Raw genomic sequence first — 24926 nt, forward strand, 5'->3', positions numbered from 1 at the left:
GAGATAAAGAAAGCAAAAGGGGGAGAGGAAGAGAGAGAGAAAAGGAGGGCGAGAGAAAGGGAGAGTGAGTCGCGAAAAGTGCCAGAGCGTGGACACGAGATCGAAAGAGGAAATCGAGGACCTCAACGGGTCCTTAACGTTCACGACGGTGTATGTCTCGGACCCTCTGTTTCTCAGCTTTTCCTCCGGCAACGCTTTGTCTACGTTCCTGAGGTAAGTAGCGGACATTTGTGATAAGAGAATGCCGAGTCTATGCTTGTTAGTTGTATCGTACTATACTGTGAATCATTTTGTCCTTGCAATTTTAGTTTTGCGCTAATAAAAGTCTTTTAAAATATCCAATTGGTCGATATCTATGAAAGTAATTTATGAACTTTAATGTTTACGCGGATTGCTTATCGAGCATTTTCTTTACTAACTCTGAAATCAATTTTTTTAAATGGGAATATAGATAACTTTCTGTCTTTCTCTCTCTCTCTCTCTCTCTCTCTCTCTCTCTCTCTCTCTCTCTCTCTCTCTCTCTCTCTCTCTCTCTCTCTCTCTCTCTCTCTCTCTCCAGTAATTTTCGAGACGAGATATATATTTGCTCTGTGCAATAACATTTAAGATGGAGAAAGTAAAGAAAAAACGTAAAGAATAAACGAAAAATTTAAAGAACCAATTTGTCGATGCAAATATTCAATTAATCATGATTATTAAGTGACTGTGATAGACGTGTTAAAACGTTCATCCTAAACATGTTAAAACGTTCCACTTTAACGTTCGCTCGAATATCATATATCCGTTCAGTGATATATTGGTGATGAGAGATGTCTTGAAGGAAAAGCCCTCAGTTCGTGATTTGATCTCCTATTTGCTCAATGTTCTGTCAGTCCGTTTGGCAATCCTTTCAAGCTCTCTTGTGCTTTCGGCTCTTTATATGATGTCTTAATCTCATTGCTCCGAAAGAAGAAACTTTTCGGGCATCTCTTTGTGGAAATTGTAAAATCTCAAACCTTGTAAGTTGCAAGGAAATAAATTCTTCCAAAGGTACCAGTTATTAATTATCGGCCAATAATTTCAGTTAGGCTGCGGTCCACTTGACGCTACAAATGCTTCGAAGCATTCCTTTTCTCCTTTCTTTCAATGAAGACAGAAGGAGAAGAAGAACGCTTCGAAGCATTTGTAGCGTCAAATGGACCGCGGCCTTAATATTCACAAAAAATCATATTTTTGGTTTAAAAAAAACATTTATATCCGATATTTCATATAATCTCTTCTACTACAGATCGGAGTATTTATTTCTGATTGTATAGATTTATCATGTTTCTCTGTCTCTCTCACATTTGACATATGATGAATTGGATGACATCAATCTCACGTCAGTGTTCTAGAACTTTGTCCATTTTCTATATAAATGTGTGAAATTAATGGCTGATGCTACATCGTTTCTTTAAAAAATGAATGGACACCCACGATTTATGAAAATATTAAGCTCTCACATATTTATTTTGCAATAAAGCTTGAATATTTTTCTATTTAGAGTAGCTTTTACATAAAAGAATTAAAAAACATAGGATTAAAGAACGATGGAGTTGCGTGCATGGCATGAAAAATATCACTTCTGCAAAAAGCAATATAAAAGGGTGCTAATTGTCACTTCTCCGTAAATATCAGATTTAACGCGCAGTTTTCTAAATTTTACATCTCGCTGTAAAACCGATTTAACTACAAAAAAAAACAAGAAAAAGCATCCACTTCGCGGCCGATCATAGAACATAGATTTTCCGCTAAGAGGTCGAGATAATTTCTTAAAAACGTATAGCATAACTCTGCGTACGTTATATATGCCTTCCGCAAATAGCGCAGTCCACACACATATATCGCTACTGCGCAATATTTTTTACTCCTTCGAGAAAAACGCGCGGCTTTGAAAGAGTTAATAATTATGTGCTCGTGTAGCACGAACTTTATTGATTCGCGAGCCGTAGGTCGCGCATCATGCGCCTCGTAATAAGCCATTAGGACACGTGCTCGTATCTGAAAACGTGACATTTCAGTGCAGTTCCGAAATATCGCAGGACCGAAAGGACTGTAAAGCTGAAGCTTATGTCCGTATTTTTCGATAATCAATAGATATTAGGTCGGTTTGCGAACGGAATTTTATACGTAAGCCAAAACACAGGTACAATTCGTAATCATACAGTTCGCCAGTTATGGGAGATACCGACGTAATTGTTTTCTTACAAATTCATTGGAAATATAAAAGAATGCAGTCTTCTGTTTCATAAACTAAAATAAGTATATTTACCATTAATCGTATTATCATACATCGAGAGAATTGTTTCGCAATCATAACGAGAACGCCATTCCTCGTTGTATTCAAACTCGCGCTTCATTTGCTATAGCTTGTGCGGTTGATAACACGATCTGCAATTGAACAGACGTGACGCCCAAGTTCACTAAAGCCTCGTAAACTCGTCCTGGACTTGGGCCAAATCGAAGTGCCATAGCACCAGCGTCGTCGTGCACATAACTATATGCGCCCGAAACAGCTGTTAACCCGACTTGTTGCACCGTCAACAGACGTATCCACGCTGCAACTGGTGAATTTCGCCGCGCGAACACGTAACCAGGTCTCTTGAATATAATTATAAGCTACAAATATTGGAATCACAATATCCGAGTTTATAAAGTCGAGATACTGACGGCTGGATTGAACGAAAACTATCTCCCATACATTATATTAGATCTATAGGAAATCAGATTAAATCTATCACTTTTATATTTTTTTCACGTAAACTTTTCAAGAACAATTAAACTTTCCTCTTTCTTTCTTTCGTTCTAACTGAAATATACCTAAATACCGTCCATTCAAGAGCAAAGAATAATAAATGTCTTAAAAGTTGTTCGAAAAACTTCAGGAAGCATTAAGTTGATTGGCGATGCAATTGACATATATAGACATCAGTAAATGCAGATGTACGTTTAATTATCGATTTGCTTTCTCAAGTGCATGTGTAATATCGATTATTTTCAGTTTAAAACACATTTGGCTAGAACAAAGTATCTCAGGAAAGTACGGATATATTATTTCTGAAATCCGCTCGACTTCTCGACCCAATAACCGAATTTATCGCACCTGCGGGATAGAGGTCGTGGAAAAAACTCTAGCTATTTCAGGAAGTAGGCTACGCGCGCGAAGATAATCTGCAACGCTTGTAAATGCATTCACACAATTGCACGACGTCGTCGCGTCGAACCTTGGAACCTTGGTTCGCGATTACGCCACTGGGACACACAAAAGCAACGAAGTTCGGCTTTAGTTCGGCGAAGAGACTCCGACAGAGCAAAGGAAACTATTTACGATGGGGAAAAAAAGACGTAAATTTCCAATAGGCCGCGCCGTCAAATTTCTCGCGGTACATCGAGCATCTCTGTGCGATGCGCTTTTGTGCATGCTTCCGATGCATCGCTGCATCGTTACGATCGTTATGACACGCGAATTTTCGGTTCAAATGACAATCATTCGGTCGGACAGTATCGTTATCTCGTTACACGTGTCGCAAGAAAATAACGCTGGCGTATGATACAACGGTAAATAATAAAAATATTTGTGTGTGCTCCGCTGCCATATACCTTCAGTCTTAATTTAACGCAGTTTATTTTTCATTGTATATTGGTTATCGAATTTGCGATCGATATTTCCTCGGGGGGAGAATTCCTTCGCTTTTTAATATTCGATATCAAATACCTTGGTACCTCGAATTAAAATTCTCAAGAAAAGTAGACCTGACTTGAGTTTAGATGGACAATGAAGTTTCGTTATTCAATTTCCCGTCGAAAGCTTAGTTCATAAGGAAGGTCCCTTACTTTCAAGCTCTTATAACTCGGTAGCCGTCGATGCCACGACATTTTCACGAAGAAGAGAAAAGATTAATTACAAATTACATTTGTCAGTCTGCCACGAAAATTAATTTACCAAACTTCTGGCCCGGATTTTATTATAAAAAATTCGTTTAACGGGATTATGTGGAGATTTATCTCGATATTAGGTAACTAAAAACAACAGAAGTTCGGCTGAGTGATTACAGTCGATTATCGAATCATCGACATCCGATGCGGGATCATCGTGCTTTTTTTGTGTTCCATCTGTCGCACGCAACACGTATACATGGAGGACAAAAGCGTATGAATAAACGAAGAGCGCTCGTCCAGTCAGAGTACGGCGGGTGTGGTTGTTTAGTCGCGATTGTCGATCAATAGAGACAATCAAGCTGTTAATTACCGGGACGTGACTAACCGTCGGTTAAAATTCGGTGTCGAGCTTTTCGTCGATTACATCGTCGCGTAAAAGCTCCCCTCGCTAACTCGGGCGACGCGCGGTCTGAAAATAAACTTGCGTCGTCGTCTCGACGTCGTTTCCTCTAAAATTGCGCGCCTCGCTCTATGTTATATTATGCCAGATATACCGAATGCCAGTCTACACGCAAAATCTTCCGCTTGCATAAGGAAGTATAGTCGCGGTGGAAATTTCGCGTTCAACGGACGACCTATACAGGGTGTCCGCGCTTCCTTTCGCCCACGATTTCCTTGATCTCACTTTCTGGGGACGATCTAATGAAAATTTAATTAGACGTAATCTGATTCCAGTACCTCTTTCTACTTTAAATATCTAACGCAATTAACCTCCATTTAAAATTATCCGAAGAGTAACGCGACAATATTCTTACCTCACGAATAATATAGATTTTTAACTTGAGAGCTGTTGACGTCCAAATATTTTTTTCTAATTATTTTTAGGCAATATTTCGAACTCGACCGAGTATTCGTAGGTAGAACACTTCGGGGACATCCTGTATATATTATATACGCGGGTGCTGACGAAGTTACTTCCGGCACGTTAACCGCGCAGGCATTCTTCAGCCATCACGGTTGATGTTGAGACTAGTGCGTCTATCTATGTGACGCTCGCTCTCGTAAACTCGTGAATCGCTCTCAGCCTTTGCTGCTATCAGAGATTGTTACTTATACTTCAACACATGCCTGTGAAACAGCGAAAGCAACAATGCCAGCGACAACAGCGTATAGTCGCGGCTCGAACTCGCAAATGAAATAACAGTCGGCGAGAGCCCAATCAGATTACGGCGCGAGCAAGCAAAAGCACTCAGTGGTAGAAACGCTAGCGAATAGTTAGTCCCGAGTTAAGTAACGACGCGAGACACGAGTGGCAAGAATGCCGGAGGGAAAGAGAGGCACAGCAAGAAGGAGAAAGACAGAGAAAGGCGGAATTACTTTTCTACTCGAAACGGATGGGACAGCGTACCCGTACCGTCTAATTACAACGAGCAATTTATTGGCGAATTGAGAACTCTGGAGATTCGTCTTCATTCGATTATCGCGTGAATTAGACAGATCTGTGATAGTATTCGACATCGTGTTGGCAATATTGTCGTTGCATTATTGGATACACGCGCGCGATGATACACGAAAAGAACAATGTTTCTAAAGTACGTAAAAATTAGACCAGATACAGCTCTGAAAATAATTATGCAAAATGCTCAAGCACGATGATAATGCTGCGAAAAGTTTTGACATTCTAGCAACCAGCTTGAGCATCCTATATAATTATTTTGATAGTCGAACATAATTATTTTCAGACCTGTACCTAGTTAAATTTTTAGACATTCAGCAAAATCGTTCTCTCGGTGTATATGTTAAATTAATAACAACAGAGATTATATACATGAGTATTACGTATTACCCGAGAGAACAAATTGAAAATACTGCGCTGGATACCTGGCAGTTTTTCCAGAGATTTCAAAACCGGACATAAAATTTTCAGGAAAGAAACCGGCGTTTCCCTCTCAGGGGAATATCTTTTAACCGGCGGCTTTAACCATCTTGCCTCGCGGCGATATCAGAACGAACGACCTAGCGGTAAAGGGTATCAGCCTGGGATTAAATGGGGCGTAGTAATCGTTTATGCCGTAATTATATATACTTGCATAATTCTAGGTTCATATAATATCACTGCTCTCGCCGCGACAAAGATTATATGAGGGCAGTCGGCCCTCGCACGCGCGTATGTGGTTCGCAAGTTTTTAATCGCGTACCAAATCGAACGAGTGAGATACACAGCGGCGATTAACGAATAAATTAAATATCATGGTACGCTGTCAGCAACAGTGTACCGTTCTAATCGTTTGTCACGCGAAATATACAGTAGCTAAATAAAATATATCGTTAAATTAAATATATTCAGTGCATCATAAAATACACGAATGACACAAGTGGCCCGATATAAACGATTTATAAATGCAGGCGGACAATTGCGGACAGCAGAATTTCCGCTCGTTTGTCATGTACTCTGTTGCAGCGATAAACAAAACGTCGCGTCGTATAATCGACCGCTTCGAAACGGTGTGATAATGGCGCATATTATCATAAATTTCGTTAAGCTGCGTACAAGCTTCGAACAACCCGCGCAAGAACCCCTACCTCAGGCGCGAGTTCGGCCGGTTGCTCGGCCAGAAAATATTATGTCACTAAATCGTTAAATGGATGTTTAGCCAACGTTGACGGGCGAATCCGCTTAGTGTGATTAAGCCACGTAGCATTAAGAGGATAACGCTCCGCGATACACTCGTAACTTTGTCCGATACCGCCGAACGCATGTCCCGCCGAGGAGCGACGGGCGAGCAGCGTCGTCATAATCCGATTGCCGATGTTGCTGGTACGGTCCGGACAACCGATATACCTTGTTGCTCGATTGTATCAGAACCTGGTGGGTCGAATCGCTGGCGTTAAGAGATCAATGTTTCTCAAACCCTCGCGTGCTGACGAGAGCTTTGTCGTAGTGCACAATCGTAAAATCAATAGCACACGCATAGCATGTAGATATTTATTGCTCATTTTTCCTGCGTTGTGCCACGTCGCGATACGAAACTATGTGGTAAACATGAAATACACTGAGCCAACGCATTGCAAGTATAACGTGTTCTTTGGGGCATAGGACCTAGTATTAGGCATAGAAACCGATATATATATTTTTAATACAATCGTTAAATAGTGAAATCTACAGCTAACAGCATGCAGTTATCTTTTAATTTAATCTTTTCTAAAGAAGTTGTAATAGAATCTGCACGCCTTACTGGCAGACTTCTTAGCTAAATTTCTAATGTCGCTGGTGCAAAAATATGCAAGTGATGCATCGATCAGATAAAATAGAGCCCGAATCTGTATAGATTCGATCGGAGCAATTATTAGAAGGAATAGATAAGGGATAATAATACGAGTGGTAACATCTGCATTTACATAGTCCCCGCAGTTTAACGTGGTTTCTACTCTAGTGCCATCAAAGGCTGCCTATTACCATCTGCAGTATTCATAACCAGACCGCGAGCAGACAGTTGTTACTTCCCTAGAGAATCGCTCCTATTTTCGACAGAGATCGAGGAATTAAAAGAAAAATCAACACGATCAAAGATTGCTGCTTCAGCTTAGTTATTATACATCACGATATTCACGTATCTATATAATCATAAAACGTTAATTCGCGCTTTCACCAACAGCTTTCGCGCTTGAGCGAAATGTAACGCTTACTTGCTTGTTAAAAATAAAATGGCAAAAACTCGTGGTAGCGAAAGGTAAATTCTAATTTAACGGAAATTGAACTCTTTCTGGAATTTCGTACAGAAATAGTCAAGGAAAATATCAATCTTGATTTCTCATGTATTCGATCTAATTCTAGAAGAGAATAAAAATGTAGTAGATCTCCGAGATTAAAGTTAACCGACTTTGCTGAAACCGTTCATAAATCCTAAAAATAGTAACAGGGTCACGTTCGACTTTTATTTTGAGAGATATTTGCACGGCGAAAAGAACAGATACGCGAATACAAGTACAGAAAATGTCGATATCACTGGAGACGTATCTCGAGACGGATAACGCTCCCTCGTCACACTCGCACGGAAGTAAAACATGACGCTAGAAACGATCCGACGATCTATACGCCGATACGCGAAACCTTCCTAGTATTTTGCTTTCCGCGCGTTTATTGTTAAAGTGCGACGAAAAAACGTAACCCCATTTCCTTGGCGCGGAACAGAAATAAACCATTACCGAGGTAACAATAGCCCTCGACACTGAAACAATTGCGGTCAGTAATTGCGCTCTTGCTCGGAAATTTAAGAGTTGAGAGACGCGTTAATGGCCTAAATACCGCAAATAGGAGCCCGGACGATGTCCGAGATAAAGATAAAACGAAGTTCTAACCGGTCCTACGATTTATATCGGCCATTTGCTAAACGACAACGAGTGTATCAAAGTGATTCGTATACTTACCGTCGTGGGACATGGCACAGATGAAACACGGTTTACGTTCAATTTCATTCAGAATGAGTTACGTATCTGAAGAGGCAGAGAGAAAGTAAAGGAGGCGTGCGACGTATTTTAATGGAGGCTTTAATAATTGCGGCCCACACCCTCGACACGCGGGCATCAGGTGTCCTATTTAAATATTTATAAAGCCTCACCTCTTGCATATCGTCTCGAAACCGAGGTACACGAAGCGGCACGTTGCCTTGTCCAGAAGTAAATTTGCTGAGCAACAACGACGACGAGCATCAAGTTTACTTCATGTATTTTTCAGTGAAACGTGTCCACAAAGATTCTCGTTTAACAATCCGCATCGCTCTTTGCGAACCCTTTTTATTTATATCAAATTTTAAGAGAAATGAAAATTAATTCACTAATATTTGATGACAGTGTAATAATGAATTTCTATATTCCTGAAACCGAAATAATTAATTTATGAGTCGTTATGACAGAATATTGAATATTATTTGCGAAAAATTATTTTAACAAGAATAGTGTTTGCAAAAGCAACATTAAAATTTTAGCCTTGAATATGAAATATGGACCCCTTTATTTGATTTTGCCTCTTTTGACGAGAAATCTTAAATAAAACGTCTCAAGTAGCTCTCGCTATATCGTTCGTGAAGTAACACCGTTTCTATCTCTTCTCTAATAAGTCTTATCAAACTATCGTGCGTAAAGCGGTGTTAAGCGATATTCAGAACTTGCTTCGTTGCAATCATTAGTCCGCTATTCAGCGCGACCAAGTTAGAAATTCACGGCGTTAAGGATATAACGCATTCTACTACCAGTTACCTGTAACCAGATCGTGACTGTGAATATTCAAGTCAAAGAATGAACTTTCCGAAGAACGCGAAGAATGTTATCGTTTATCGTGTGTGGAACATATCGTGCTTCTTGAACGTGAATAAAGTCTTTCTTGACACTGACGTGCGAGGAATATTTAGTATTCAAAAGAGATGTAAATTTTCATACGATGAAAATAAATCCGACGTTATTCTTTTAATTAATGTGTGAAGATATGAAGAATTAATGCATTATATTAAGATGAACAACTTTAAATTTCAAAAAATGAGAGCTCCGGCAAAATCTTTTTTTTTTTCTAATTAATATGCATCGATTTAAGGAAGTACAGAACAAAATATTGTTTGCATTTCTCTTTACTTTATAATGGGCATAGCTTTATAATGGTTTTCGTAAATTACATCCACTGTACGTGACAATGTTGACCTCTTGAAGTACCTTTTAATGAAAAAAATTGATTACAACGATATGACGTTTATGGGCTTTTTCCCTCAGTCTATGTTTTATTATTACACGGCCATTTAAATAAAAAAAACGTAGACGGGAACAAATATTTTTCAATTAAATGAAATACGGGACATATATATGTATTTTCCGCGGGTGATGCAGCGAGTGTGCGAGAATGTGCAAAGCGGTTCAAATTTATCTTAAAATATTCTTGAACATATTTGAAGAACCTGAACCCTCCAATTCCCAAGATACCTATATCCTGCTGCGCGAGGTTCCCCGCGTTTATTTAGTATACGCTCCCTTTAAGCTTTTTCGTCAATATGACAAGCATTCTCGTTAAACTTCATCGTCAAAATATGTGATATGAAATATGCGAATATCGAGTACGACATTCAACGAGGTCTTATCGGGGATTACATAATTGTGGAGATTATATTAAAAAGTACAAATGCACCATGGTTTACAGCCACATTTTATATTCTCTTAATCTCCCGGAAGATAAATTTTTGCCATCATTGTTGTTGCAAGCAACTTCTGGATGTTCTAACGTCGGAGCAGAAAGCAAGGAAAATATTCAAGAGTACTCGCACAGACACTGAAATGTGTCTGAAGCACTCACCTCTTCTCTTTATTCTCTTTCGCCGCTTTAATAAAAGTATTTTTGTCGAAGTCTTCCGCCACGAATCAATTCAAGAAAATCCAATCGGGATTCGTGTTCCATGCGTTCATGCTCGGATCTCGAATATCTCATTCTTCTTGCACTTTGCGATTTCTTGGGAATACGATGTCGTCTGCATGTCTGGACATATGGTTGCCATCTTCTTATTTATTGGAAAACTCAAGCTTGAAAATACTGGAGATATTGTTCGTTGAGTTGTGTGAAATACGTGCGAAGAATCATGTAACGCTTTGTTAAATTCACAAATGTAATGTTTATTTAGGCGAAATCACAGTGGGTTTTCCGAAATTTGATGCAGTCTCGCGAGAGATACGCCCCATCGAAACTTGATATGAAATGTAAATGACCTGCCGGAGAATTTATATTAAAAAACAGAAACACAAACAACACTCTACTCCTACAATTGAAATATTTTTGTATATTACTGTTAACGCTTGTATTATATTTGTATTATATTATTTTCTATTAGTTAACGTTTGTATTATATATTTACAAAAAAGATATTCCAATCTTTATATGTACAATTTAAAAGCAAATTTAAAATACCAAGAGGCAATACTTTTATGTAGCGATATTTTCCAGTGCCAGAATCTCATTTCGACTAATTAAATGGGAATGTGGAAACTTTGACACATATACACAACTTCCAGGTACACGTGTCCCGAGAGTGTGGCAAAAGCACTACGGTATTAAGGGCTGATGTGTCGCATTTACGGACGTGTAATTCTCGTTTTTTCCAGCTGGAGGCGTGCGGCCGACTTCTGTGCTGCGTGCAGAGGCTCTGCAGAAGCGGAAGTGCAACCGACGAGCCTGCCGAGCATCGAATCAACGCTCGCGGTCGGCGAGGAGCGCAAGCGGAGCCTGAGCTGGTGGAGGGTCAGGGTCCCTCGGGCCCGGAGGATGGAATGCTCGCTATGCCCGTCAGCCCGAGTCCCGCGTCCACCTCGTCACAGGAGGACGCCTGCAAACCGCCGCCGCGCAACTGCTATCGTCTCGTTATGCTCGGCAGTGCTCGGGTTGGAAAGACCGCCATTGTAGCACGGTAAATGGCCGAAATCGATTGCGGCATTCAGCTTCAAAACTTTTTCTTTTCTATTTTCTATTATATTTTTTCATTGTAATTTTGTAAATACGATACTACATATTTTATTTCTTTATATTTCCTCAATTTAGTTACGTATATCTCCTATAAATTTAATTACGTGAAGATATAGGGGATTTTATTTTCTGTATCTTTTAGTTATTTGTGTTTAACTTTTACTTGGGCTCAACGTTTCCCATTAGAACTTAGCCGATCCAATACCTTCTGTTGTGCTTCCTATGTTTTGCTATTCCGTACGCTTCGTCCGTTCGGTCTCCTAAATCCTGCCCGTTGTGCTCTCTTTCTTCATCGATTACTAATAGTGCGAAACAATGTCATTCAATTAATCTTTGAACCGTACCGGCCCACCACTACGTGTCGCATTGCTGTTTTCTATTGTTATTTGACCGCTGCCATCGTGCGATAGGGTGTCGAAAAACTGGCCGCCACATGTTCCTGATGGGAATAAAGCGTAATCCTTCCGAATTGAATTGATCTGTTAAAATTGCGACCTAATCATATTTCTTTTCTCATCGTCAAATTGAACCGGAGAGTGGCCGCAAGTTATTAAGGAGACGATAAAATCCCTCGCCGCTGCCGCTGATATTGCACGTCGATTAATGTCGCGGTTCCGCGAAATGTCGAAAATTCGGCCAGTTCGAAGTTATGTCGACCACCCGAAATTGACCGCAATTACGTGACCCCCGCATACTAAGTGAATTTTTCGTTCATATGCGCGTAGATAGCAATCGCTAACGAGCCCATTTAAAAAATCGAGACAGATGCTTATTCTCTCGTCCACAAACGTGACTCTTTAAATACTCGGTGCTACGATTAATCCCGTGTTTACCATCCCCGTTCGTCAGGCCCGTATCTGTTTTGGAGAATATACGTTTACATTAATTAAATTTTGGAAATGCTTTTTTAAGCCATTTTTTAAATCGTCCAGCACACACAGAATCATAAAATTATCAAATTCTATTCTATCAATCGACTACATAAAAAAAAATGGAAACGGATTTGAAATTTGAAACTCGAAAGATAACGGGTGAAAGAGAGAGAAAAAAAACGTGAAGCCTAAAATAACGAATCGTTCATGGATAAAATCGTTGCCGCTCACGTTTCAGATTTCTGTTCAACAAATTCGAGGAGAGCTACACGCCGACGATAGAAGATTTTCACAGGAAACTTTATAGGATCAGAGGCGAGATTCATCAGCTTGATCTTCTAGATACAAGCGGAAACCATCCGTTTCCGGCGATGCGACGATTGTCTTTCCTGACGGGTAAGTCCATCGGCTTACCTCCCCGGAGAAATGCGCTGCTCCATTTCAAGTTAGTTGCATTCAAGATGCCGCAAAGTATTCGCACGCATATTTCCGCGAAATATAAAAATTTAATTCTCGGCAACGACATTCCGCTTTTATCGCGGCGAAAATTGGTTCGAGAAAAATTAATGGCTATTTGACTCTTGTATGAGCATATAAAAAATTGCACGTTAGCGAGTGACGTGTTGCAAATGCACCGCGATGCATTTTATATGAAAATATGCCAGACTGCGGTAGATGAAAAAAGAAGGCGTCACAAAAAGATGCTTTCTGCCACGAATAAACTTAGTTTCGTAAATCTTTAAGCATTCGAGAAAACGCGGTTGGTGTATGCGAGACGAGGCTCATCTAAAGATTAACACCCTACTTTTATCCCGACACATCTCTCTCGACGGCCGAGAAAACTTTCGTTCTTCGATGTGACGTAAGAATGCCTAGAACGATACCGATATTATGAAGAAAATCGTACCGAGCATTTTCTGTCGTCGGATTCGTGCTTCGCAAGTTTTACGACTCTCGGCGAAATCTCATACCCTCAACAACGATAGTTCACTACGTCCTGCACACGGGAAAAGTTCGAGGGAGACTGCCCGGGGTGAGTGTCGAACTGTTACTGCTGGAATTTCAGCAAAGTTCAAATATGAAATTACACGAGTATCATGTGGTTGCAATTAATTTTGCAGAAGTCTAGGCGAGAATTATACATCCAACGTTACGGTAAAAATCCGATTTCTGATAGATTAAGCATTCAGGCCGGAATCAATTCCACAGATACAAAAAAGCAGCTACTTTAATAGTTTATGTCATCTATTTATTCCTTCTTCGTTTGTATCGTTCTGTTAAAATTGTTTTATTAAAGAGTTGGATAATAGAGATTAGTATATTTTAAATCATAATTTCTTCTTTTTCTCTTCAACGACTATTCCTTATATTTTTCTCATTTTGATAATAATCTGTACATATAAAAACAAATCCTGACTAACTGACTGACTGACTGACTGACTCATCAACACCCAGCCCAAACTCCTAAAAACATGAAATTCGAGGAGTATATTCCTTTCACATAACATAAGCACTCACTAAGAAGGGATTTTTAGAAATTCGATTCCTAAGGGAGTGAAAGAGGGTAAAATGTGTTTTCACCGATTCTTCAATATCTCTTAGGCTCGATGAGATATCGACTTGGTTTTTTATTTGAAGTAGTTACATACCGTAGCGAAGCACGGGTATCAAGCTAGTATAATATAAACTGACTGGTGACAGGCTCTGCAATGTTACTTTGTCTAATTGAGGCTGTCTATATACGGTACACATAATCCCTTAAGTACGACTGATTGTATTTCACCTGTACATTAGGGAGACAATACTATAGCCAATCTCCATCACAATATTGAATGTGTTAAACGAAAATGGGATATTCAACGAGTCGAGAACTGAGGAACGAGGGATGAGACGGCGATAAGTGACCGACAGTATCGAAGGACGTGTGCTTGTGAAAACGTGGGGGAACGTATGAGAGGGTACGTTCGCTCGATAACTCGATTTCGTCCACTTTCCCTTTTCTTCGCCACCCGGTAGCCTTGCCCCTGCGGCTACACGACGAAACCGTTTGTGCTCCGCTGATTTTGCGCGTAGATCTCCCTTGTCGCTCGTCATCTCGCGTTGCCACCTGTACCCGATAACCTGATATTGTATCATGCTGTCGAATGCGCGACAATTGCATTAGTATCGCGGTTGTCAAGATGGAGGGCAGGGCCTCCCAACTGAAAACACATATTTACGCTCGGATATACATACATACATAGAAACGTCACGTCGACCAGCGTAGAACGTAATCTAAGTTATGATCTATGCATAGTATGCAATTCCCAAAACGTCACTATCTGCCAAGACAATTGTAAATGACTATATAGCGTGACACGCTCACTTGGGACAAAAAATTAATTCTGCATTTAAAAATTTGATAAGTGTGTCGATACAATCTAGTTTATTTGCTTTCATTATACCTATTGCTAGCTGTATTCTTACAACAAGATTCTTACAACAATTTCACTGAGAACGTAGTAAAAATATTTTATGATCAGAAAGGATAATTCATAATTTTATAATCGTATAAACCAATTTTTTTAATAAAACACTCCTCGAAATTAACGCGATCCGAAAGTTTCGGCAGCAGCAGTTTGCTCTCGGAATCTGGCTATCCCGTCGCTGTTTTAGGCGGAGTTGCACAAATTGCATCGGACAGAACCGATACTCGCCTCTCAGTTATTGCACTACATGCGCCTGGAAACGCGATGTATCGTCGCATGTTGCCAGTAAAGTTGACCTCACGTAGGAGCGCGCAGTAAAATTAGACACGTAAATCCAAAGAATTTTTAAATTGCCATCCGCATGTGCGGAAATCAAGAGAGCCACCGTCGATGGGAATTTCATCGCGGCGTGTTCAGTTTTGTATTCCGCCCGACGCTCGTGCCGTCGGAAATTCCGTCGTATTCGACAAAACGAGTCACGACTCCACGTTTCGCGTTTGCATTTTTCTCGACGCTTCACCAAGAACTCTTAATAATTCACAGATCGGCCGATTGCCAAAAACATTTCGCGCATAGATATGCGCGCATTACCCTGTGAGCGATCGTTTTTCTTTTACGTGACCATTACATTAGTAACGCTCACATAAATCTTCTTTTTTATGCATCCCGATTGATGTATAATTTAGACAGATGTTTCTCAATTTTTCTAATATTTGTAATATAAGTAACTGTAAAATAACTGTTGTGAAAAACATCACTGCCTTTTCGCAAACGCGATCACTCGCCTAATCTAAGATCAACTTACACGTTGAGAGAGGGTAAAAAAGGTTGCCGCGAGCCGCGAATCCGTTGTCGGAATACGGTTGAATACGGAGGAACGCGATATGACCCCGATTCCAAGACAATGAGCCTCCGAACGGGGCTCGGGCTGTTGCGAGAAGAGAGAATTCCTTTCGACACCAAAGACACGAACTTTGCCGCATAATGGCTGACATACATATATTTTCATCTCGCGGCGAGGACAATATCGGGCCTGCCTTGCGTGTTTCGCGGGAATAAGATGTCTCGCGACGCTCCATGTAGTAGCCACGAAGCGACAAGATTTTCGAAATATGGAGGTCGAGTCTCCTAAGAAGTTCCTCGGTAATACACGACACGTGGATGAGATGAAACTAAATGAATTAGGTGGATGAACTAAATGGATCGTCTTTGAAATTTGGAAATTGTATTTGTGAGTTAAATAAATTTTGTTACGTAGCAGGTTTAGGATAAGCATATCGCAAAGATATCTCTTGAAGTTAAATTAAATTTTACGAAATTTAATTGTGTACCAGCGGTGTTTACAATTTCGTGTTTCAATTATGTAATACATACCTATAGGTATTATATCTTGATAGAAAAAGAGAAGTCGCAGAGTTCACACGCAAGAGTGACATTATATATCTTTTTATGTCATCAAACCGATAATTAGAGGGATATGCATTTAATATATATGAAGCTATTCTGCTAAATTAATAAGAAAAATAAAAGTAATGAAATTATTAATGACGTGTAATAATTATAATTATTATACATTGTTAATTAGTAGATGATGCTAATTACTAAATGTATAATAATAATAATATGTTAACAACAGTAAATTTCTGGTGGCAAAACAAGAATGCTGAGGTCTTTTTAGACTCTATATTATTCACGCACAGTTAACGACAACGTTATTATTATATGCGACACTTAGCGGCATCTTTTAGCGAGAGGTTATGCGATAATAAAACCAAGTGGAGCGGTGTGTGTGTTGGCAAAGCGACGTTATTACCGAGCTTATGTTCTATACGCTCGACTCGTCGAGTTTCCCATTGGACGAGCTTTTTGTCCGTCCACGAGAACAGCAAGTTGATCCTACTCGCCCTTTTGTTCGCGGCGCGTTTTTGTCGGAAACAAGCGGTAACAGCCCCACTCATAGACACAAGACCGGGAATCATTACGCCACTACCGTCCACAGAGTGGATTTATAAATACACGGGCCGCGCCTCTAATCATGGAAATAAATCCGTCAGGATAAATATTCATAATTCGTAACATACGCGTATCGCGTGACCGTTATAATTAGTCCGTATGCAATGGCGTGTAGCGACTTCCGTCCGGTTCGGGATAATTGCAACCTATGTCGTATAATAAAGCGTGCGAGAGCGGGTCGGAAATTCAAAATCGTGTTGGCGCCAGGGTTGGTGTTTTCAACATTTTGTTTAAAACAAAAGTTTGAAACATTGGATATATTTAAATATACGTTTTTTAAAACATGTTTCAAACAAGTTGGCGCACGTGTCGCAGAAAAACCATTACGTAAACTCGTCCGAGAAAATATATAATTCGTTCGATTCGTGTATTTATCCGTAACGTTAATATTCAACGATTCAACGTTTTGAGGATAAATACTCGCTGCGCGATCAAACAAATGACGTTCGGCCAGGTTCGACACGATAACCGATTTCGCAGGGGACCTCTTCGTCGTGGTGTTCAGCATGGACTGTCGGGAGTCCTTCGAGGAAGCCATCAGACTGAGAGAGGCGATTCTCGAGACTAAAGTGAGCGCGACCCAAAGTGCCACGAAGAGCAGAAGGGCTCACTACAGTCTGAAGGTCCCTATGGTCATCGTGGGAAACAAATGTGATAAAGATGTAAAGTACGTTTTTTCGAAACTGGTTTTCCCGAATAACACTGCCTCATCTTTGCGTCTTTGAGTAACGTAATTATTTTACTGACAAGTCTTTTGCCCTCGTTACAGAACAGTCACGGTGGAGGAGGCCGAGCAATATTGCGTGAGTCAGGACGAGTGCTGTATCTTCGTGGAAGCTTCCGCGAAACGGAACTATCATGTGGACGAACTTTTTTATCAGTTATTCGTAGTGGCCGGTCTACCTCTGGAGATGGCTCCGAATCATCATAGAAAAGTACCGCTCACTTTTGGCTCGCCAACCATGTTGCCGCCGTCGCAGGTACGTAACAATTCTCAATACAGCGTTCAATACAACGTACTGTAATTCGTTACAGCGTAACTTCGTCGCGATTAATCAATCGTTTCTGTAATTGAAACGCGGAAAATTCGATTAGAGCTGACAAAGAGTGGAACGATGTGATGTTGTTCGCCTGGAGTCGCATCGCGATCGATTAAACCGGGGATTACCTTCTCGTGAAATCGAGGGACGGCTGAAAAGCTTTAAAAAAGCGACGCTTTTGTTTTTCCAGCCGCGACACAAAGCCACCCTCAGTATAAAACGTCGACTGAGCGACGCTTGCGGCGTCGTGGCGCCAAACGTGCGCCGTCCCAGCATAAGGACGGACTTAATGATCATGCGGACGAAGACGTGTTCGCTCGCGGCCGGGAACGAGAACAATACGCCAGGATCCAGGATCACGCTTAGAACAGGAAGAACGGAGTCCAGGAAGGCCTGCTCGATACAGTGATATTGCAAACGACTCTCATGCACGCGGACAAATCTCTAGAAATATGATAACGCGTTTGAGAGCGATCTTCGGAAACGAGTATTATTATTTTATATCATAACATTTGCATCTTTGCCTTTCATAACTTTACTACGATCGTTGTACGAGGTATTCTATTCTTTTTGCTTATATTAAGTTATTATAATTGGTTCTTACTATTATTAGTTAAAATCTTTAATAAAATAATCTATATGTACATGTATACATATATACATATACACACCACATTTCTAGCGAAACGAGAAAAACAAAGATAACTAAATTTGTCCAACGGAAACCTTACACGATATTGTGAATCATGCGACTAAAACTTTCAGGTTTACAATTGTCAGACTTCACTGCAAATACGAAGATAAAGCGAAGCGAGTACTCGCGAACGAAGATCGCCAAGGGGAAATCATATTTAAACCGACCACGCTACTCGCCTTAATTAATTAATGGAATATAGCTTTAGCGTAATGTCCCGAAGGTAACACGTATAATTAACTTAAGATGTGACCGAACAAGAGAAAAAGACAGAGAGAAAGAGAGAGAGAGAGAGAGAGAGAGAGAGAGAGAGAGAGAGAGAGAGAGAGAGAGAGAGAGAGAGAGAGAGAGAGAGAGAGAGAGAGAGAGAGAGTGAGAGGTAAGCCGTTACGTTAATTAATCGTTGTCGATCAAACGTTAAACGGGGAATCGATAACTCGACTAACATGGACGAGATCGTTTGACATTCGATCAGAGGGTTCTCCGATAACAGCGAGATGATCGAATCGCACGAAAGAGAGCGTGTATTCCTCTTATTAGGTACAAATTTTTATCGAAATTATCTTTCAACAAAGAATCTTGACGAAGAATAGATCAATTTGCGCGATCGGTGAGTGAGAGGTCGAGAAGTGTCAGCGTTGTATCAGTAATGAGAGAGATTGCGAAACGCGGTGAGAAAGCTTTTTACCGGATTAGTTAACTGCGCCCATCGTAGCCTTACTCGAGCTCCGACACGCGAAGGAGCGACGTTTATACTTCCGCATGAGATCTAGAGCGTTGTAATTTCATTAATAGCACTTGATTCAAGGAACGAATATTTGACCGTAGCGTCGTTCCTTCCGCTGAATCTCTTCGCGTATGCATAAACGTATTATATCGACCTTCGTTAAGGATAAATAGTCCTCCAAATTAATCTCGTTACTTTCATGACGTATCTCGCGCGTCCACAGTTCGCCGCTCGGTTTGCCGCTTTCGACGCGCCGCCGCGACCAACGAGACCGCATTGTTAACGATGAGACTCGTGTTACATATTCCAACATGCGTACAAAATCAATCGATATTTCCGTATCTCGACCTCCTTTTCTACGCATCTCGAACTTGTTGAAATGCATCGGGCGAGCGCGCGGTGCAAAATTATCGCATCATCAAGTTACGTATGCATATTATTTAAATGTAATCAGGTTAAAAAATATGTATGTAGATTTACAAATCCGAAAGCTCCGTGCCCGATGTTAACAACAGAGGATTTATTGTGAATATTCTGTGCAATTTTAGCTTTTCTTCTATGAATTTATGTGACGAAAAAGAGGTAAGTATATTCATCCGATAAGTGGAAGTTACTCAACGAATAAGATCTTGTTGGAAATTTTGTGAAATTTATCCGTCTTAGTTTACAGAGATATACTTTTCCTACCTGCGGCTCATCTCGAACGATGAAATATTATAGGCACGTAGATCTCTCTGTGTGTGTGAGTATTCGAGATGTGGATACGTATATTCTTTCTCTTCCCATAGACTCGGCTATAGTTACTCTCTAAGGTACAATCAACTTGACCAATTAGGCAGCCCGTAAGTCGACTCTGACCGAAAACAAGCGCAAAGCTTCATTCGGCGGAGTTACGTGACACGTGTGCTGCGAGTGGTAAAGATAAGCAAGAAAAAAAAGGTTAGTCGCGGCATGCACAATCATGTTCGCATTTTGTATCGAATAAAATAACATTTTCTCCACGTCCTCGCACGATTCTCTGAGCCGTACTTATACCCATTCCCGAAATAAAGCGGATATTGAAATAACCCGCGATCCCGAACGTTTTCGCACCGTTTCTGCATTAACATTTTGGTTCGCGGAACGAGAAAATCACTCGCTCTGATCGCCCCGAGCGAGAAATTGACTTAAACCAGATTTCCGTCATTAGCGCCGCGGGCTACGATTTGTCGATTATCACCCCCGGCGAAGTATTCTATCTTATTGGTTTGATCGATAACTCATTAGTCGAATTTTCTCAGATATTAATCGCGCTCCGATATGGTGGGATAAAAATAGTCGTTATAACGAGATGAATACGATACGGGTCTGTGCACGTGGTCATTAGATTTTCGGAAATCTGGAAACCTCAGTGCGCATTAAAGTAATTTCAACGAAAGATAAGCGATCGTGATTACAACCAAAACGATAAAACTTAATTGTTACAAAAACGCATTAGATATTCAATTAATATTTATTTGACGTTTAATTGACATTTAATTGATGTTTAATTGACGCGATGTTTAATCGACATGATTGACATTCGGAAAACAGAAAATGTATTTTCGTAATTAACAATGGCCTTTTGCATTCTCTCGCTTTTTTCAATAAGAAAGAATCAATACGTGTTATTCAATATTAAAAGCCCTAGAAAACCTTTTTATTACGCGAAAGCTAATACAAGTTTGAGTTCAATAAAACTGAAACAAAGCGAGACGTGAATGAGTTTTCGTTGTTCGTTTGAAAGCGACGATGCACAGAAATAGGTATACTCGAGGTAACCGTGTTAAAAATACGGCGTCAAGGTATACTAGAATCTTCTTTTAGCTTGATGAAAGACTTAATAACTTATATTTTGCTCCGTATATAATTATATTTACCTCTTAAGAGTCCAGCAAACTTTTAATATTAATAATACTTTATATTTTAATTTCTTCGAAACAATTTTACACTTTTAAATTAAACACTTTAAAAAGTAGCTATTTTGTGATACACTCATAAATTATGATAATTATAATCCTTGTGATGCATTATAACGTTATTTCGCAAATAACAAAATCAATCTTTCGGCAAAGTAAACAAGTATTGTATATGTATATATTTAACTTAATTTTATTCATTTATTTCTACTTATCACTTTGTTTATTCACGATTTGTCTTAATAAACAGTTTCACCTGGTTCTTAAGGAGGATAAGTTAGACAAACATAAACACATAAATATTAATTTTACTGCCAACATGTAAAAATTTCCCGCGGGAGACTTTCGACGAGAGATTTAAGACGGCTATGTTCTTTTTTTCAACCTCTACAATCTAAAATTTATGCTTCGAAAAATGATTTATATGAATCGCGGGATTTCCGAAAAAAGAGTTATCGCCACACACGTTGACAGCGGTTTAGGAGAAGGGCGTAAATGCACTTAAGCGCGCATTCCACTGTCGTGGAATGTTTAATTAAACTCTGACGAGAACTTGGAGAATTCCAGACACTGCGGAGACACACTGGAGGTCTCTATACGTCACACAATTTGCATCTTTCCAACGTACGTTGTTAAGATGATATTGGTTTTGAAATTTTATCCCATATTTATATGCGTGCAGCGTCGTTTTCCTCAGAAGACTGTTATTACGAAAGAACCTGATATTAGAATATTGAAAACATTACTTAGTCGTGAAAATTTCTTATGTTTACAAAGCACTTTTAAAAATACTTTTAAAAATACTTAAGAAAGACACGAAAAACAGTAAAAGGCAAAAAAAGACACTTGGGAATAGTAAAAAGCACATTATTGTAATGAGTATATGTAAAAGCACACACTATTAATTATTAATTAATTATCTACCAATGAGATTGCTAGTGCGACTAAGCTTAATTAATATTTGTACATATTAATATGTTTCCCCGTTCGTTAGGATAATTGTTAATAACAGATTAATTAAATTACACGAAAATTAACATTAAGACATACGATATTAAGATATAAGTAAATGATATGCATAAATGCATTTCTAAAGCATGAATTATCGCGTTTAAAAAAGTGCATTACGTAATTTTTATGCTTCACAAAATTGCGTTTGACTTATTTTCCATTTTTTTTTTAAACTTCAATGTACTACGCTATACGAAAGTATAAAATCTGAAATTTACATTTAAAACACAAAGCGTCACGTTTTCAACGAATAACGAAGTTATCTTCACGCAATTTCCGTTTAATTTCTTTTCCTCTGTCTTTCAAAGCTTTTCGAACGTGTGTACGTCGTGACTTTGAATTACATATAAAAATGTTAAAATCTAGGCTATAAACATTTGGGGCTTAAACAGAGCGTCGCGTTTCGAGAAGGCAGCGCGTATTTTCGCGCAATTTCCGTGTTTCGAGATCTCGTTTGACCCTTTTCCCCGGTTTTCGAAGCGCAGAAGGATTGAATTGCTAAACCACCGACAATCAACCTCCCCGTTCAATGCGCATGTACGCCGTTGGCCACATCGACCTCTCCGCTCCTATAGCTAGACACGCGTTTTGAGAGCGCAAGCGTGTTGGCCATTCCACGCGCCTGCTAACTACGTCGAAATATCGGCAATCGCTCGGGTGCGGATCTGTGCGGATCAAAACGTGAATGAACAGCAGAACGCAGAGGCAGTGTAGCCGCGCAACCGATAACATCGTTCCCACTTTTTTACATGGAGAGATAACGCACGCGACGGTACGTTGAAACAGCTCACCGGCAGTCGCGAGCCAGGCGCGAGATGCGAAGGCCAACGTTGAACGCGCGTGTCATGATCTTCCTCTTATATAAGAGTGCCGTTGTGCCACGGAATTACACACGACAGTGTCAGTGCGTTCGTTCATCGCGGAGTGAGCACTCGCACTCGCGCGCTAGATAAACGCTCTCCGATATATCGTGTAATCGTGAAATCTCTCGCGACTAATTCGACGTCAAATTTACAAAATTAACTTTAAAATAAACATAATAGTGTAAAGTGTGATGGACAACTGATTTTCCTTACATTTTTGTCAAATACATAAACTCGATAAGGTAACTTCTTACGATGAAAATATTCGTCTCATGCAGGAGAGAATCAATAAATTGAAGTGTTTATTTTTTAGAATCACATATACTCGTGACTTTCGAAAACAGAAACTGATTTTATTGGAAGTAGATAAAGAAATTAAATAAAAATAATTAAAGAATTGCAAAAATACTTTTCTAATATGTTTCTTAATTATAAATTCTTACGAAGAGAAATATACATAGAGAATAAAACAAATCTCTTGAAACATAAAAATGATCTTATTACCTATTAAAAAAATTATTAATAGCTCTTTATTTTATATTTAGCTAAATAATTATGTTACAAAATGAAGAATTTTTTTAAAAACAATTTCCTAATTTGGAACATTATGCGTTCAATTTTAGAAAACTTTTCTTTTTCTCGATGTATTTCAATTCATCCGGTATGTTTCTTTCCAGGAGGATTGCTTCACAGAAAAACGTTTTACAAGCGCCATCGGATCGATTGAGATATTATGCGGTGACGTGTCGTTGCAATACCATTTGAATCGCATTACCTGCGATACCGCTAACTGCTTCTTGAGATAGCAAGTTAACCTGTCCCCATCGTGTCATATTACACAATTCTCGAGATCATTAACTCACGTTGAGAACGCCGTAAAAAATGGGTGGCAGCGGACACAATAGAAGCATCTTTACATACGACACGTTGGTGCACGCGATATCCGGTGCAGCGGTGAGTGTATATTTTACACGTCATAGAAATCGTACTACACGTGTTACCCCATCGCCGTAGGATAACTTTGACATTTCGACATTTCAGGGTAGCGTCGTCGCAATGGCAGCCTTTTATCCTTTAGATACCGTTCGAAGCCGTTTACAATGTAAGCCGTATATTCGTGTCTATCGGACACATGACAAATCAATTATGTGCTCGTTTCCTCCGCGATGCATTGAAATGAAACATCGGCAAGCAAGCCTTCAATTTCATTAAATGCGATGTCACTCCCGGACAGTATCGCGCAACTTTTTTGTCATGATTTCGTTGCCATTAATGCTCGCATCAATAACTTTATGCAAATGCATGCTATGTCTTGTTTCCATTTTCATGATTTCGTTGCCATTAATGCTCGCATCAATAACTTTATGCTAAATGCATGCTATATCTTGTTTTCACTTTTAATTGTCGATATTTATGGCTTCAAGCGTGTGTTTTATAAGCGCATTTTTTATTCATGCGTTTACTCATTCAGACATCCATTTAAATGCATTTGTATGTCATCATGAATTGACACATAATTTCCGTGTCGAATTTAATATGAGAGACAAAGCAATAAATGATTCGTTTCAAACATATATAAAACTTGCTTTATGTACGTTTGAAAAAAATAAATTTGTAATTTGTGTCAAAATTCAAGATAAAAACTTTATAAACATTTATAATTTTATCAGCCGCGTGGAACATTAAAAAATCAGACTATATATAGATACATAAGAAATATAAATTAAAATACGCGACGTATAAAATTATAAATAAAATTCTATTTTGATTTTGAATTTAACACGAATTGATCATCGAAACTCGGTTTAATATGCAGGATATATATGTTATTTATATAAAAATATATATCTCGTGTTGTGTTATAAAATACTATAAAAAGTATTTTCATTATTATTTCAAACGTTAACATATA

The 24926-nt window shown here is 39.3% G+C and overlaps 2 protein-coding genes across 5 annotated transcripts in view; both read left to right on the plus strand.

Annotated features, from left to right (window-relative positions):
* LOC139771166 (GTP-binding protein Rhes) lies at nucleotides 1-18432 on the plus strand. The gene is made up of 6 exons (XM_071703725.1): nucleotides 1-213; nucleotides 11032-11333; nucleotides 12500-12657; nucleotides 17223-17409; nucleotides 17512-17722; nucleotides 17973-18432. The coding sequence occupies exons 2-6, from the start codon at nucleotides 11197-11199 to the stop codon at nucleotides 18189-18191; spliced, it is 912 nt and encodes a 303-aa protein (XP_071559826.1). The 5' UTR covers nucleotides 1-213; nucleotides 11032-11196; the 3' UTR covers nucleotides 18192-18432.
* The window catches only part of Pmp34 (Peroxisomal Membrane Protein 34), a 9834-nt gene continuing 3121 nt past the window's right edge, over nucleotides 18214-24926 (plus strand). The window contains exons 1-4 of one of the 4 annotated variants that reach the window (XM_071703722.1): nucleotides 18214-18338; nucleotides 18548-20142; nucleotides 23692-23968; nucleotides 24056-24116. In XM_071703722.1, coding sequence (XP_071559823.1) covers nucleotides 23897-23968; nucleotides 24056-24116 — 133 coding nt within the window. In that variant the 5' untranslated portion in view covers nucleotides 18214-18338; nucleotides 18548-20142; nucleotides 23692-23896. The other 3 variants (XM_071703723.1, XM_071703724.1, XM_071703721.1) reach the window with 3 other exon arrangements.

This window comes from Temnothorax nylanderi, unplaced genomic scaffold (assembly GCF_030848795.1).
Source record: "Temnothorax nylanderi isolate EJ_2023f unplaced genomic scaffold, tnyl_v1.0 TNYL_tig0036_pilon, whole genome shotgun sequence".
Lineage (NCBI taxonomy): Eukaryota > Metazoa > Arthropoda > Insecta > Hymenoptera > Formicidae > Temnothorax > Temnothorax nylanderi.